The sequence below is a fragment of the Salmo trutta genome, chromosome 4 (genome assembly GCF_901001165.1).
Source record: "Salmo trutta chromosome 4, fSalTru1.1, whole genome shotgun sequence".
In the NCBI taxonomy this organism is placed as follows: Eukaryota; Metazoa; Chordata; class Actinopteri; order Salmoniformes; family Salmonidae; genus Salmo; species Salmo trutta.
Genome location: NC_042960.1, coordinates 59,203,756 through 59,219,913, shown reverse-complemented (window position 1 = coordinate 59,219,913; position 16,158 = coordinate 59,203,756). Strand labels below are relative to the sequence as shown.

Sequence of the window (16,158 nt, the reverse complement as noted above, 5' to 3'; positions counted from 1 at the left end):
CTCTATTAGGGATGGGTATGGAATATGTTTTTCCAGGTGAGACTGAGTGCAACAGAAATAGAGCATGATAATGATAGAATGCATTTTATACGTCTTAACACGCTTTTACATTGTAATTCACTGTATCCACCATCAGAACATAGACTAACCGTTAATTCTCCTTAACCCATACACTCAAAGCTTGCTAATTTCTTGAAGTGTTTTGAAGCACAGGGTAGATGGTTGTGCTGGAAATGATTACAAATGTCCCACTTGAATGGTGCAGGTCTTGCTGACTATGTTGGCATCAGCCTCCTCTGGCGTTATGGTACATCACTGAAATCGGTGCAGGACACTGATTACGCAAATAATACTAAAAAGAAAGCCTATTTTATAGGCCTTTCTCCTAAAGGTAGGCCTACCCTACAGCAGCAGAAGTTTTGAAACCTCTCCTCGGGCTCCCCAGACATTCCATGTATTTGAACTATTTTACTGCTAGTAGGGCTGTGACGGTCATTGAATTTTGGATGAGGTTATTGGTCAGCCAAATGATCGCGGTCACCGTAATAACTATTCGAATAGCACAACAAATAATAATATCTATATGTTTTTTTAAGACTCACATTTTCTCCGCTCCTGAACGCATGAGCTGCTGCTGCTGCAGGGAAGGGTGTTTTGCATAGGCAACCGAACACTCGTTTGCTACAACATCTTGCTTGTTTCAGCAATGTGCAACAAAGTTTCATCATGTTGTAGAGTCCATGGTACAGTAGAAACGGACTCAACCGCATGAATGCCAGGCCATCCCGTCTTCAGTCAGCTGTTCTTTCCACAAAAAAAAACTAAAATGAATAACAAATTGTTTAAACAGTTATTTTCTTTTCTTGATGTCTTCATCCATAACTGTTGGCTACAGGGTTATACAGTAATTCATGGATCACATTAATGTTCAGAAAACTGAATTTTCAAAACTCAGACCATAAATAAATCTGCGTTTTCAAACCATTTTACCTGCGTTTCTTTTGAAAGTCAAGTGTTTATTTTTTTCTTCATTGGTGATCAGGGACGTGCAACTATAGTTTTCCTTCACAGAAAATACATTAGTGCAACACATTTGTCAGAAAATAGCTTTGTTTTCATCAGATGAGAACAGAGGTGCAACGCTATTTGGCAAGTAGCCACACAAGTAAATGACAAAGCAAGGTATTTTTTGCAAACATGATGCACGGGCATCATATTTCTAATGTTTATCATAGAAAGAATGTAGCCAGCTACGTTCCCTACTGTTTTTCTTGAAGTTAATCTTGCATTTTACCAGAGAAAAGTAGCTACACATCAGTCAGAGCGCTGTTTGCTGATAGAATGCCTAGTTCGTGAATTTTCATCCAAGTAGAGAAGTGCAACTGAAGCACAAAATTAGTCTGATGCCGAGCAGAAATTACAACAAGAAGCATTTTAGGTCTGCGTTTACAAACTGCAGAAAGACATTTCTTATGCTTTTTATCAGGGGACCCCTGGTAATTGTGCCAGCCCTAACTGCTAAGCACACTTTATTTAACTTGTCAATTAATTATCAAGCTCTTCAGGTGAATCTGGTGAGCTAGTCTGGGGGTCCCCAAGGAGAGGTTTGAAAACCACTTCCCTATACTATGAGGTGAAGGTGTCTGTGGGGCTTATCATGTTCATTCAGTAATAAACAGGGTTTAAATTAGGCATAGCTAAAGTAGCCCAAGTTAATTTTAGCTGAAGTGTTGCAAGGCTACATTTTAAATCATAGGCTTATTAGCACACGAATAACTTCTATCACCAAGGGCTTTTAAGGTAGTGCCATATTTGTTAAAGGTAGGACATTTATGTTTAAATTGTCTCTGTAATTTTAACACATTTCTTAAAAAAATCCCTGTTTACTTTAATCTGCTCTATCATTTAGGCTAATAGATTTGTTTTGCTAAATTGCCCGGTGCCATTATTTTAGGATCTCGCCTTTCGGTGGCAGCTAGAATCAAAGCATACATCTTTGAAAGTTATGGTTCAGGTACAGGAGAATGTAATGAATTATCACTGTGAAGAGGCCCCGTATGGAATTAATAAGCCTCATGTATTTTCCTGTCCCTTTCTTTGTAAAAAAAAACAAACAAATGCTTCCTTTTGTTTAAATCTCCCCGCGTCACTGGGCAATTAATTCACCACGTGTATTCTACCCTACGATGCGCACCAGAGGCTGTAATTTCGTGCTGGAGTGCCCCGTGTAATAGTGTGAGAATATTTATAAGCCTCAATGCCAGTGAGGTTAGCCTGTGAAAGTTTGTCCAGTGCTCCTCCCTCCCTTTTTGAGGTAAAAACTGCATGCTATGCATCACAAAGTGCTGTGCAAGACCCTGGTATTATCTGCCAGGTCATAGGTGTGCATTCGTTCACTTGAACTCAAATAGTGAACACACGGTGTCAGGACACGGGCAGTAAGCCGTGGTTGACCCTCCCTATCTCCCACAGTGATCAGCCGACCCAAGCCTTACCATCATGGCTCCCAGTTCTGGTCTTTGGCCTGTATTGGGCCCAGCTGAGATACTGTATGTGGGTGAAAGCGAGGGCCCCTAACTAGAGGTCGACCGATTATGATTTTTCAACGCCGATACCGATTATTGGAGGGCCGATGCCGATTAATCATCCGATTGTTTTTTTTAATTTTTAGTTTTTTTTATGTATTTGTAATAATGACAATTACAACAATACTGAATGAACACTTATTTTAACTTAATATAATACATCAATAAAATCAATTTAGCCTCAAATAAATAATGAAACATGTTCAATTTGGTTTAAATAATGCAAAAACAAAGTGTTGGAGAAGAACGTAAAAGTGCAATACATGCCATGTAAGAAAGCTTGCGTCCCACCTACTCAACAGCCAGTGGAATCCCGTGGCGCAATTTTCAAATACCTTAGAAATGCTATTACTTCAATTTCTCAAACATATGACTATTTTACACCATTTTAAAGACAAGACTCTCGTTAATCTAACCACACTGTCCGATTTCAAAAAGGCTTTACAACGAAAGCAAAACATTAGATTGTCAGCAGAGTACCCAGCCAGAAATAATCAGACACCCATTTTTCAAGCTAGCACATAAACCCAAACCACAGCAAAATGCAGCACTAACCTTTGATGATCTTCATCAGATGACACACCTAGGACATTATGTTACACAATACATGCATGTTTTGTTCAATCAAGTTCATATTTGTATCAAAAACCAGCTTTTTACATTAGCATGTGACTAGCATTCCCACCGAACACTTCCGGTGAATTTACTAAATTACTCACGATAAACGTTCACAAAAAACATAATTATTTTAAGAATTATAGATACAGAACTCCTTTATGCAATCGCTATGTCCGATTTTAAAACAGCTTTTCGGTGAAAGCACATTTTGCAATATTCTGAGTAGATAGCCCGGCATCACAGGCTAGCTATTTTGACACCCACCAAGTGTGTCACTCACCAAACTAAGATTTACTATAAGAAAAATTGGATTACCTTTGCTGTTCTTCGTCAGAATGCACTCCCAGGACTTCAATAACAAATGTTGGTTTGGTTCAAAATAATCCATAGTTATATCCAAATAGCGGCGTTTTGTTCGTGCGTTCAAGACACTATCCGAAGGGTAAAGAAGGGTGACGCGCCCGACACGTTTCGTGACAAAATAAATTCAAAATATTCCATTACCGTACTTCAAAGCATGTCAAACGCTGTTTAAAATCAATTTTTATGCGATTTTTCTCATAAAAAAGCGATAATATTCCGACCGGGAAACCCTGTTTTAGTTCAAAGACGAAAAAATAAAAACATGGTGTCGCTCGTGCACGCGCCTCAGTCTCATTGTCCTCAGATCGACCACTATCCAAATGCGCTAATGTTTTTCAGCCATGGCCTGCAAAGCCACCATTCATCGTTCTGGCGCCTTCTGAGAGCCTATGGGAGCGTTAGAAAATGTCACGTTATGCCAGAGATCCCCTGTTTTGGTTAGAGATGATCAAGGAGGCCAAGAAATAGTCAGAGCGCTTCCTGTTTGGAATCTTCTCAGGTTTTGGCCTGCCAAATGAGTTCTGTTATACTCACAGACACCATTCAAACAGTTTTAGAAACTTTAGGGTGTTTTCTATCCAAATCAAACAATTATATGCATATTCTAGTTACTGGGCAGGAGTAGTAACCAGATTAAATCGGGTATGTTTTTTATCCGGCCGTGCAAATACTGCCCCCTATCCCCAACAGGTTAAATCATCCCCCCGTTTGGCCAAGTCGGCTGTCTTTGTTAGGAAGAAATAGTCTTCACAGTTCGCAACGAGCCAGGCGGCCCAAACTGCTGCATATACCCTGACTCTGTTGCAAGAGAAGTGACACATTTTCCCTAGTTAACCTCTCTAGGGTATGTGGGACGAAATCGTCCCACCTACTCAACAGCCAGTGGAATCCCGTGGCGCGATATTCAAATACCTTAGAAATGCTATTACTTCAATTTCTCAAACATATGACTATTTTACACCATTTTAAAGACAAGACTCTTGTTAATCTAACAACACTGTCCGATTTCAAAAAGGCTTTACAACGAAAGCAAAACATTAGATTATGTCAGCAGAGTACCCAGCCAGAAATAATCAGACACCCATTTTTCAAGCTAGCATATAATGTCACATAAACCCAAACCACAGCTAAATGCAGCACTAAGCTTTGATGATCTTCATCAGATGACACTCTTAGGACATTATGTTATACAATACATGCATGTTTTGTTCAATCAAGTTCATATTTATATAAAAAAACAGCTTTTTAAATTAGCATGTGACGTTCAAAACTAGCATACCCACCGCAAACTTCCGGTGAATTTACTAAATTACTCACGATAAACGTTCACAAAAAACAAATTATTTTAAGAATTATAGATACAGAACTCCTTTATGCAATCGCTATGTCCGATTTTAAAATAGCTTTTCGGCAAAAGCACATTTTGCAATATTCTGAGTAGATAGCTCGCCATCACGGGCTAGCTATTTTGACACCCACCAAGTTTGGCCCTCACCAAATTCAGATTTACTATAAGAAAAATTTGATTACCTTTGCTGTTCTTCGTCAGCATGCACTCCCAGGACTTCTACTTCAATAACAAATGTTGGTTTGGTTCAAAATAATCCATAGTTATGTTCAAATATCCTCTGTTTTGTTCGTGCGTTCAAGACACCATCCGAAGGGTGACGCGCCCGACGCGTTTCGTGACAAAAAAATTCTAAATATTCCATTACCGTACTTCGAAGCATGTCAACCGCTGTTTAAAATCAATTTTTATGCGATTTTTCTCGTAAAAAAGCGATAATATTCCGACCGGGAAACCCAGTCTCATTGTTCTCTGATCGACCACTATCCAAATGCGCTACTGTTTTTCAGCCAGGGGCTCCAAAGGCATCATTCACCGTTCTGCCGCCTTCTGAGAGCCTATGGGAGCCGTAGGAAGTGTCACGTTACAGCAGAGATCCTCAGTTTTCAATAAAGAGAGTGTAGAAGGCCAAGAAATGGTCAGAGAGGGCACTTCCTGTAAGGAATCTTCTCAGGTTTGTGCCTGCCATATGAGTTCTGTTATACTCACAGACACCATTCAAACAGTTTTAGAAACTTTAGGGTGTTTTCTATCCAAATCAAACAATTATATGCATATTCTAGTTTCTGGGAAGCAGTAATAACCAGATTAAATCGGGTACGTTTTTTATCCGGCCGTGCAAATACTGCCCCCTACCCTAGAGAGGTTAAAAGAAATTCATGTTAGCAGGCAATATTAACTAAATATGCAGGTTTAAAAATATATACTTGTGTATTGATTTTAAGAAAGGCATTGATTTTTATGGTTGGAGCAACATGTACATAAGTGATTATATGCAACGCAGGACAGGCTAAATAAACTAGTATAATCATCAACCATGTGTAGTTAACTAGTGATTATGATTGATTGATTGATAGCTAGCAACTTACCTTGGATTCTTACTGCATTCGCGTAACAGGCAGGCTCCTCGTGGAGTGCAATGTAAAGCAGGTGGTTAGAGCGTTGGACTAGTTAACCGTAAGGTTGCAGATTGAATCCCCGAGCTGACAAGGTAAAAATCTGTTGTTCTGTCCCTGAACAAGGCAGTTAACCCACCGTTCCTAGGCCATCATTGAAAATAAGAATGTGTTCTTAACTGACTTGCGGGACACAGCCAGTGAAATATCAGGGCGGCAAATTCAAAACAACAAAATATCATAATTCAAATTTCTCAAACATACAACTATTTTACACCATTTTAAAGATACACCTCTCCTTAATCCAACCACATTGTCCGATTTCAAAAAGGCTTTACGGCGAAAGCATAACGTTAGATTATGTTAGGACAGTGCCAACACAAGAAAAACCACACAGCCATTTTCCAAGCAGGAGAGGGGTCACAAAAACCAGAAATACAGCTAAAATGAATCACTAACCTTCGACGATCTTCATCAGATGACACTCCTAGGACTCAATGTTACACAAATGTATTTTTTGTTCGATAAAGTTCATATTTATATCCAAAAACCCCATTTTACATTGGCGCGTGATGTTCAGAAAATATTTTGCTTCCAAAACTGCCGGTGAATCAGCACAACAATTTACAAAAATACTCATAAACATTGATAAAATATTAAACTGTTATTCAAAGAATTATAGATAAACATCTCCTTAATGCAACCGCTGTGACAGATTTCAAAAAAGCTTCACGGGGAAAGCACACTTTGCAATAATCTGAGTACGGCGCTCAGAAAAATACATCAGGCAATACAGATACCCGCCATTGGAGTCATCTAAAATCATAAATAGCATTATAAATATTCACTTACCTTTGATGATCGTCATCAGAAGGCACTTCCAGGAATCCCAGGTCCACAATAAATGTTGTTTTGTTCGATAAAGTCCATAATTTATGTCCAAATACCTCCTTGTTGTTTGCGCGTTCAGTAAGCTACTCCAAATGTAGGAAGCGCGGTGAAAATGTCACGACGAAAAGTCAAAAAAAGTTATATTTACGTTCGTAGAAACATGTCAAACTAGGTATAGCATCAATCTTTAGGGCCTTTTTAACATAACTTCAATAATATTCCAACCGGACGATTCCAATGTCTTGAAAAACGTTATGGAACACAGCTACCTCATCAGTGGAAGCGCGCCAATGAACTCATGTCATTTTCTGAGTCACCAACTTCCTGGCCTTCTTGTTCGCTCTCTGTTCACTGCAAAACCCTGAAACAAGGTTCTAAAGACTGTTGACATCTAGTGGAAGCCTTAGGAAGTGCAAAATGAACCCTAAGTCACTGTGTGTGTTAGGCAATGACTTGAAAAGACTACAAGCATCAGATTTCCCACTTCCTGGTTGGATTTTTCTCAAGTTTTTGCCTGCCATATGAGTTATGTTATACTCACAGACATCATTCAAACAGTTTTAGAAACTTCAGTGTTTTCTATCCAAATCTAATAATATGCAAATATTTGACTCTGGGCCCGAGTATTAGGCAGTTTACTCTGGGCACGCTTTTCATCCAAAATCGAAAATACTGCCCCCTATACCTTAAAAAGTTAACTAGGGAAAATGTGTCACTTCTCTTGCAACAGAGTCAGGGTATATGCAGCAGTTTGGGCCGCCTGGCTCGTTGCGAACTGTGAAGACTATTTCTTCCTAACAAAGACTGCTGACTTCGCCAAACGGGGGGATGATTTAACAAAAGCGAATTTGCGAAAGAAGCACAATCGTTGCACGACTGCACCTAACCATAAACATCAATGCCTTTCTTAAAATCAATACACAGAAGTATATATTTTTAAACCTGCATATTTAGCTAAAAGAAATCCAGGTTAGCAGGCAATATTAACCAGGTGAAATTGTCATTTTGCGTTCATTGCACGCAGTCAGGGTATATGCAACAATTTGGGCCGCCTGGCTCGTTGCGAACTAATTTGCCAGAATTTTACGTAATTATGACATAGCATTGAAGGTTGTGCAATGTAACAGGAATAACGTTTTGTTTTCGAGATGATAGTTTCCGGATTCGACCATATTAATGACCTAAGGCTCGTATTTCTGTGTGTTATTATGTTATAATTAAGTCTATGATTTGATAGAGCAGTCTGACTGAGCGATGGTAGGCAGCAGCAGGCTCGTAAGTATTCATTCAAACAGCCCTTCGCAATGCATTGCGCTGTTTATGACTTCAAGCCTGTCAACTCCCAAGATGAGGCTGGTGTAACCGATGTGAAATGGCTAGCTAGTTAGCCGGGTGCGCGCTAATAGCGTTTCAAACGTCACTCGCTCTGAGACTTGGAGTAGTTGTTCCACTTGCTCTACATGGGTAACACTGCTTCGAGGGTGGCTGTTGTCGATGTGTTCCTGGTTCGAGCCCAGGTAGGAGCGAGTAGAGGGACGGAAGCTATACTGTTACACTGGCAATACTAAAGTGCCTATAAGAACATCCAATAGTCAAAGGTATATGAAATACAAATCGTGTAGAGAAAAAAAGTCCTATAATTCCTATAATAACTACAACCTAAAACTTCTTACCTGGGAATATTGAAGACTGATGTTAAAAGAAACCACCAGCTTTCATATGTTATGTTCTGAGCAAGGAACTTAAACGTTAGCTTTCTTACATGGCACATATTGCACTTTTACTTTCTTCTCCATCACTTTGTTTTTGCATTATTTAAACCATATTGAACATGTTTCATTATTTATTTGAGGCTAAATAGATTTTATTGATGTATTATATTAAGTTAATATAAGTGTTCATTCAGTATTGTTGTAATTGTCATTATTACAAATAAATTAATAAAAAGAAATCGGCCAATTTAATCGGCATCGGATTTTTCGGGTCATCCAATAATCGGTATCGGCGTTAAAATCGTAATCGGTCGACCTCTAATTCTGACTAGTCTTCCTGCCGCTGAAAAACATCCCCACAGCATGATGCTTCTACCACCATGCTTCACCGTAGGGATGGTGCCAGGTTTCCTCCAGACGGGACGCTTTGCATTCAGGCCAAACAGTTCAATGTTGGTTTCATCGGACCAAAGAATCTTGTTTCTCATTGTTTGAGAGTCTTTAGGTGCCTTTTGGCAAACTCCAAGTTGGCTGTCATGTGCCTTTTACTGAGGAGTGGCTTCTGTCTGGCCATTCTACCATAAAGGCCTTATTGGTGGAGTGCTGCAGAGATGTTTGTCCTTCTGAAAGGTTCTCCCATCTCCACAGAGGAACTCTGGAGCTCTTTCAAGGCCCTTCTCCCCCAATTGCTCAGTTTGGCTGGGCGGCCAGCTCTAGGAAGAGTCTTGGTGGTTCCAAACTTCTTCCATTTAAGAATGATGTAGGCCACTGTGTTCTTGGGGACCTTCAATACTGCAGAAATGTTGTGGTACCCTTCACCAGGTCTGTGGCTCAACACAATCCTGTCTCGGAGCTCTACGGACAATTCCTTCAACCTCATGGCTTGGTTTTTGCTCTGACGTGCACTGTCAACTGTGGGACCTTTTATATAGACAGGTGTGTGCCTTTCCAAATCATGTCCAATCAATTGAATTCACCACAGGTGGACTCCAAGTTGTAGAAACATCTTAAGGATCATCAATGGAAACAGAATGCACCTGAGCTCAATTTAGTCTCATTGCAAAGGTGCTGAATACTTATATGAATAATAAATTAGCAAATGTTTCTAAAGAACTGTTTTTGTTTTGTCTTTATGGGGTATTGTGTGTAGATTCCCGGATTTAAAAAAAAATGTAATCCATTTTAGAATAAGGCTGTAACATAACAAAGTGGAAAAAGTCAAGGGGTCTGAATTCTTTAGACTATTAAATATGGAATAAAGATGATGATAATAATAATAATAACGACGAGAGGATGCAAAACTGCTCTCTGTAATTCATGAAGAGAAAATAAACAGATGTTGTTTTTTAAAGATGGTCTTGTGTTTTCTGTCTGTTACCAATTCTTCCTTTGTGTCCATTGAAAGGGATTGACCCATAAGCAAATACCGGGGCCTTAACGGCAAGTGTTTGTGCTAAGATGGTCGCCTAAGTCACAACAGGTGCACAGAAGAGGAATAAGCTCCATTTGAAGGAAGAAGAGCAGAGATACAAATGCCATCGGAATCTGCTGTGAAACCTCAACAGAAGACTGCAGATAAGGAGAGAAAGATGGAGAAGACGACATTCTGGAAGAACCCTGTCCCATCACACTTCTTACATAAACAGCATAACAGCTGCAGCATCTCTGTCGGAGCCATAATTCCCCATGCACTGTAGAGATACAGGAACACAAAGCTTCCCTTGGCAGTGGGTATCGTTAGATTTGGACAAGCCCTTTTGAAGACCTATTTCGGTATACCCGTTCTGTAAGCCTTTATCAAAACCAGATTATGGAAATGTGGAGCAAGCGAAGTGTCCTCCGTTCAGCCGCAACAGTTTGTTTGACATGTAGCGACGCTTTGTCAGCATTGCCCTGGAGGCATCACTGAATACAGACATCGCTCTTTGTTCAACATGTTTTTTTTCTTTCTCTATGCTTTTCCTCAATCCCACATTTACACTCTCTGCAGCAGCAAGACATTTGGTACGGCATATTATTTACATGTTCATCGTGTCGTGAATCCCTCACTGGTAAGATTTGTGGAATCAAGCCGATTTGCAAAGGCCTTGGTGGATGAAAGAATTGAAACAAACAAAATCAACTGACTATTCAGCACAAGTGTTGAAATATTTGGATGGTTAATTCGGTTGAATTAACAAAACTATCAGTGCTTTCATACTGGCATCACATATCACATTACAAGTCGCACTGAAAGGTGTGTAGCCTTGGCCTAATCTGTAAAATCCCAGTTCAAAGGTGGCAGAGCGACACCTCACATCCAATCCTTAAACAAAGACAACAATTTTGTGGTTTATCTTTTTTTAGTGTTTGATAAAGACATAGGTACCTTGACCTACATTTTTTTAGGACATTTTACACCAATTTGATTGTGAAATTTGTCAAGTTTTTCTTTTCTCTTTTGTTTGGCATTTCTGGGAGTTGTGCCCCTCTCAAGCACAGCCTGATGGGAGTTTCTCTGTGAGGCCTGTCACCTTCAAATGCCACCCTCACCTAGCTGGGGATTTAAGTCAGGCAGCAAAGAGACTCATGCCACTTGGAATTTCAGCTCCTTCTGTGTTTGCGGACCCAGTAGAATGGCACCTGTGGAGTGAAAATAGAAAGGAGAATATGGACCGTCAACACTTGTTTTCAAATTAGATAGCTGGCTAGACTGGTAAATGAATCTAAAGAAAAGTGACTGTGACTGACATAATGAAAGAAACTGCTGATTCACAACCACATTTCAGAATTGCACCTTGTGTATTCTAACTCTCTACAGTAAGCTTTTTTTTTTAGTTTTTGGAAAGGGCCTACAAACGGGGGCCCTTAGAATTAAAGCCATGGCATCTCCTACAGTATCCTCTACTATGACACTCCCTCTACGGATGTTGACTGAGTTAGAAACCCTTCCTATGCTGTCGTGCAGAATTAGCAGTGAACGGACCGACTCATCATTGCCACCTCAGTCTGTCCCCAGCCCGATTTCGTCGAGGGCGTGAGGAAAGACAACCAAAGAACAGTGGGGTCTGAGGCAGTGTCTATCTGGCTGGACAGACTGCTAGCCATCCCCCTCTCCACTCACCTGCAGAGAGTCTGACTGAGGAACAGAGTGACGCCGAGTTTTAAATTGGGTCTGTGAGAGAGTGGCCTTGGCTCCGCCGGCGCATAACTAGGCTCTCGCATGCACTCACACTCCCACTGGCAAACTGTTCCCCAGCCGATAAAAGAGCAATGGAAAACACCTGCTGTACCGTTTTTATCTTCTATGGGGTTTTTACTCAGCCAAAGGATACATTTTCATACACCTGCAAGAGCATAAAACTGATTAATCTGGCATTTTTATATTCAGGAAATGAACCTTTTGTTACAGGCTAACGTTAGTGCAATTGGGGTTTGAACAGTAAGGCTTGGAGATTGCTATGATCTATCATTAAGAGGAGACTTGAGTATCATAAAGTCAAATTATGATCATTATTGGTTAAATAAAATTGTGATTAAAAAAAGTATACCAGTTTCATTTAAGGACCAACAAATTGACAGCTGTGCCATACAGATGGCAAAATAATTGGGAAGAGATTTTTGATGTACCGATTCCATTGAACATGGTTTATGGACTGATACACCAAACGACGCAGGATTCAAAACTTTGTGTTTAATTTATTATACTAAAAGGTAGGGGTGGTATACAAAAGATAGCCCTATCCATGCACCTATCAAGAGCTACCATCAAGTGCTATGATGATACTGACTCTCATGAGGGCCGCCACAGGAAAGGAAGACCCAGAGTTCATTAGAGTTACCAGCCTCAGAAATTGCAGCCCAAATAAATGCTCATGCATTTAGTTTAACTAGCATTTAAGAGCGTTTGGAGGCCACGGAAGGAGTGTTGTATGGCATTGAAGCTCGTTTGGAGGTTTGTTAACACAGTGTCCAAAGAAGGGCCAGATGTATAAAGAATGATGTCGTCTGCGTAGAGGTGGATCAGAGAATCACCCGCAGCAAGAGCGACATCCTTGATATATGCAGAGAAAAGAGTCGGCCCAAGAATTGAACCCTGTGGCACCCCCATAGAGACTGCCAGAGGTCCGGACAACAGGCCCTCCGATTTGACACACTGAACTATAGTTAGGGAACCAGGCGAGGCAGTCATTAGAGAAACCAAGGCTGTTTAGTCTGCCGATAAGAGCTTCCCTGTAGCTCAGTTGGTAGAGCATGGTGTTTGCAACGCCAGGGTTGTGGGTTCGATTCCCACGGGGGGCCAGCACAGAATTTTTTTTTAAAAAAGTATGAAATTGTATGAAATGTATGCATTCACTACTGTAAGTCGCTCTGGATAAGAGTGTCTGCTTTCTTTGGGGGGCCGTACAGCCCTCCATGTGCTCGCCAGAGGTAGCCTGACTGCCATTAGGTACCGAGATGAGATCCTCAGACCCCTTGTGAGACCATATGCTGGTGCAGTTGGCCCTGGGTTCCTCCTAATGCAAGACAATGCTAGACCTCATGTGGCTGGAGTGTGTCAGCAGTTCCTGCAAGAGTAAGGCATTGATGCTATGGACTGGCCCGCCCGTTCCCCAGACCTGAATCCAATTGAGCACATCTGGGACATCATGTCTCGCTCCATCCACCAACGCCACGTTGCACCACAGACTGTCCAGGAGTTGGCAGATGCTTTAGTCCAGGTCTGGGAGGAGATCCCTCAGGAGACCATCCGCCACCTCATCAGGAGCATGCCCAGGCATTGTAGGAAGGTCATACAGGCCACACACACTACTGAGCCTCATTTTGACTTGTTTTAAGGACATTACATCAAAGTTGGATCAGCCTGTAGTGTGGTTTTCCACTTTAATTTTGAGTGTGACTCCAAATCCAGACCTCCATGGGTTGATAAATTGGATTTCCATTGATTATTTTTGTGTGATTTTGTTGTCAGTACATTCAACTATGTAAAGAAAAAAGTATTTAATAAGATGATTTCATTCATTCAGATCTAGGATGTGTTATTTTAGTGTTCCCTTTATTTTTTGGAGCAGTGTGTGTGTATATATATATATATGTATGTATATATATATGTATGTATGTATGTATGTATGTATGTATGTATGTATGTATGTGTGTATATATATATATATATATATATATATATATATATATATATAGGGGATTCAAAATGATCCAGACAGTTACATTGATAGAAGCCGCAATATTAAAGATTACCCACCCTCTAAAAAAAAAATGGAATTCTTGAGGCCCTTGATAAATGACAGAGGCTGTTAGCCTATATTAATAACGCGTAAACATGCTATCTATTGGCCAATCATAATTGACACCTGGGAACTTATCCACTCTCAATATTCAGGTCTTGCTTGGGAGTGTTCAGTTCAGGAGAGCATTATGTTATGTAGGTCATGCAGGTCTTCCCTGTGGCTCACTTGGTAGAGCATGGTGTTTGCAATGCCAGCATGGTGTGTGCAACGCCAGGGTTGTGGGTACACGGGGGGCCAGTACAAAAAAATGAAATTAAATGTATGCATTCACTACTGTAAGTCGCTCTGGATAAGAGCGTCTGCTAAATGACTTAAATGTAGTGTAGCTTATGTCTAATTTGGTCCTCAATATCATTGTTGGTCAACCACTACAGAACACTGGAATGTACTAACCTACAAACCCATAGTAGCCAGTATTTCTCCCTCATTCTCCAGTGTTATTCAGCCATTTAAACCTCTCCGTTAATCATTTGTTTGGCTGAACTTGAATTAGCCTCTTTACTTAACGAGCGCCTTGTGGTTTGAAGGAGCCAGGCAGGGCTGGGGGTTGGCGACTGAGGAACGGGTGAGGCAGCTGTCTCTCCACCGCGGGGCCTAGGCCAGAGTGTCTGCCATCTCACTGGGTACAGGCTGGCACCAAGCTCCAGGGCTGTGGGTGGTATTTACAGCTGGTGCACCTCTACCCCTCCTCAACCCCACTGTGTCGCTGCCGCTGTTCTGAGGGTAAGATGCACACGGAGAGAGCCAGGAGCCAGACTATCCTCTTTTAGTTTTACATGGAGCTGAGAGAATGACAGAGACTGCTCTAGAGAGAGTTGTGACTGAGGGATTATAGATGAAATGGAGATGTTCTTGGTTAAGATGGGAAAAAAATTCAAAAGTAAACAATTGACAGTTCTAAGTACAATGAGCCTCCCAGCGGGCTCACACGTTGTGGCTGTGGCTCCTCCCCACCTAGTCGAAATTGGAAGGAAAATCTTTCATTCTGACTGACTAAATGGTTAACTGACTGGCTGCCTCCAAGGCTGTTCTTCCTTATCTGCCGTTGGTGGCCACACAATGTAGCACTGTGGGAGTCGGATGCACCAGTCAAATCCCCCCAAAGCAAACAAGTACTCACACTGACAGGTAACAACCTAGCACATGCTGGGAACGCATCTAAAACACCTCTCCTGTGTCCCTCGCTAAGGCTTTTGTGATATGCCAGCAGCATACCACCCTGCTTCCCACTGCTGGCTTGCCTCCGAAGCTAAGCAGGGTTCGTCCTGGTTGGTCCCTTGATGTGGGAGACCAGATGCTGTTGGAAGGGGCGTTGAGGGCCAGTAGGAGGCACTCTTTCCTCTGGTCTAAAATAAAAATATCCCAAAGCCCCAGCGCAGTGATGTCCTGACTCTCTTTAGTCACTAAATATCCCATTGCATTTATCGTAAGAGTAGGGGTGTTAACCCCGGTGTCCTGGCTAAATTCCCAATCTGGCCCTCATACTGTCATGGCCGCCTAATTATCCCCAGCTTCCAATTGGCTCATTTGTCTATCCTGTAACTGTTCCCCAGGTCGTTGCTGTAAATGAGAATGTGTTCTCAGTCAACTGCCTGGGGAAAATAAACATACACCTTTTTGCTTGTTGATGCGTCAGTTGTATTTTGAAGTTTAGTCATTACATTGTCAGCCTATTTTTTGGAACAGATGTCTGTTATTTCTGTGCTAATAGGCTACATAGTGTATAGCTATCCCAGAGGTTAAGAGTGTTGGGCCAGTAACCGAGAGGTTGTTTGTTCACCTAGTCGGCTCAGGGATTCAAACCATCTGTCTATGTGCCCTTTAGCAAGGCGCTTAACCCTAATTGCTCCTGTAAGTAGCCCTGGATAAGAGCATCTGCTAATTGACTAAAATGTAAATGTATGTTTTTCATCAGGTATTCTTGAAGTAATGCCTGTCCTTGTGGTCAAGGACGGGCCCGGTCCCGGCACCCAGGTTCCCGCTCAACTCCAGAGGATCTCCATTCCACTCCTCAGCCCTACCTCAGACTGCACTGGCAAGACTGTGATGGTGTGTCTCGGTCAGGTCAAACCCTTCAGCTGCGCTTTGTTTCTTATATCTCCATAAATCCCCCTCTTCTCCCTTTCTTGCATTCTCGCTCCTGTCTTCCACTGCCTGCTTTTCTTTTCCACTCTCCTTTCTCTGACTATTTATCCATGTTCCTTTCTCCACAGTTCATTTATTTTTTTACCTTATCCTTCT

At 41.3% G+C, this 16,158-nt stretch overlaps 1 protein-coding gene across 4 annotated transcripts in view; it reads left to right on the top strand.

Annotated features, from left to right (window-relative positions):
• Positions 1-16,158, top strand: part of pot1 (protection of telomeres 1 homolog) — a 47,456-nt gene that overhangs the window by 2,338 nt on the left and 28,960 nt on the right. For 3 of the 4 annotated variants that reach the window (XM_029751548.1, XM_029751547.1, XM_029751546.1), the window contains exon 2: positions 15,833-15,966. In XM_029751548.1, coding sequence (XP_029607408.1) covers positions 15,833-15,966 — 134 coding nt within the window. Of the gene's footprint in view, positions 1-14,444; positions 14,641-15,832; positions 15,967-16,158 lie in introns of all 4 variants that reach the window. The other variant, XM_029751549.1, reaches the window with a different exon arrangement.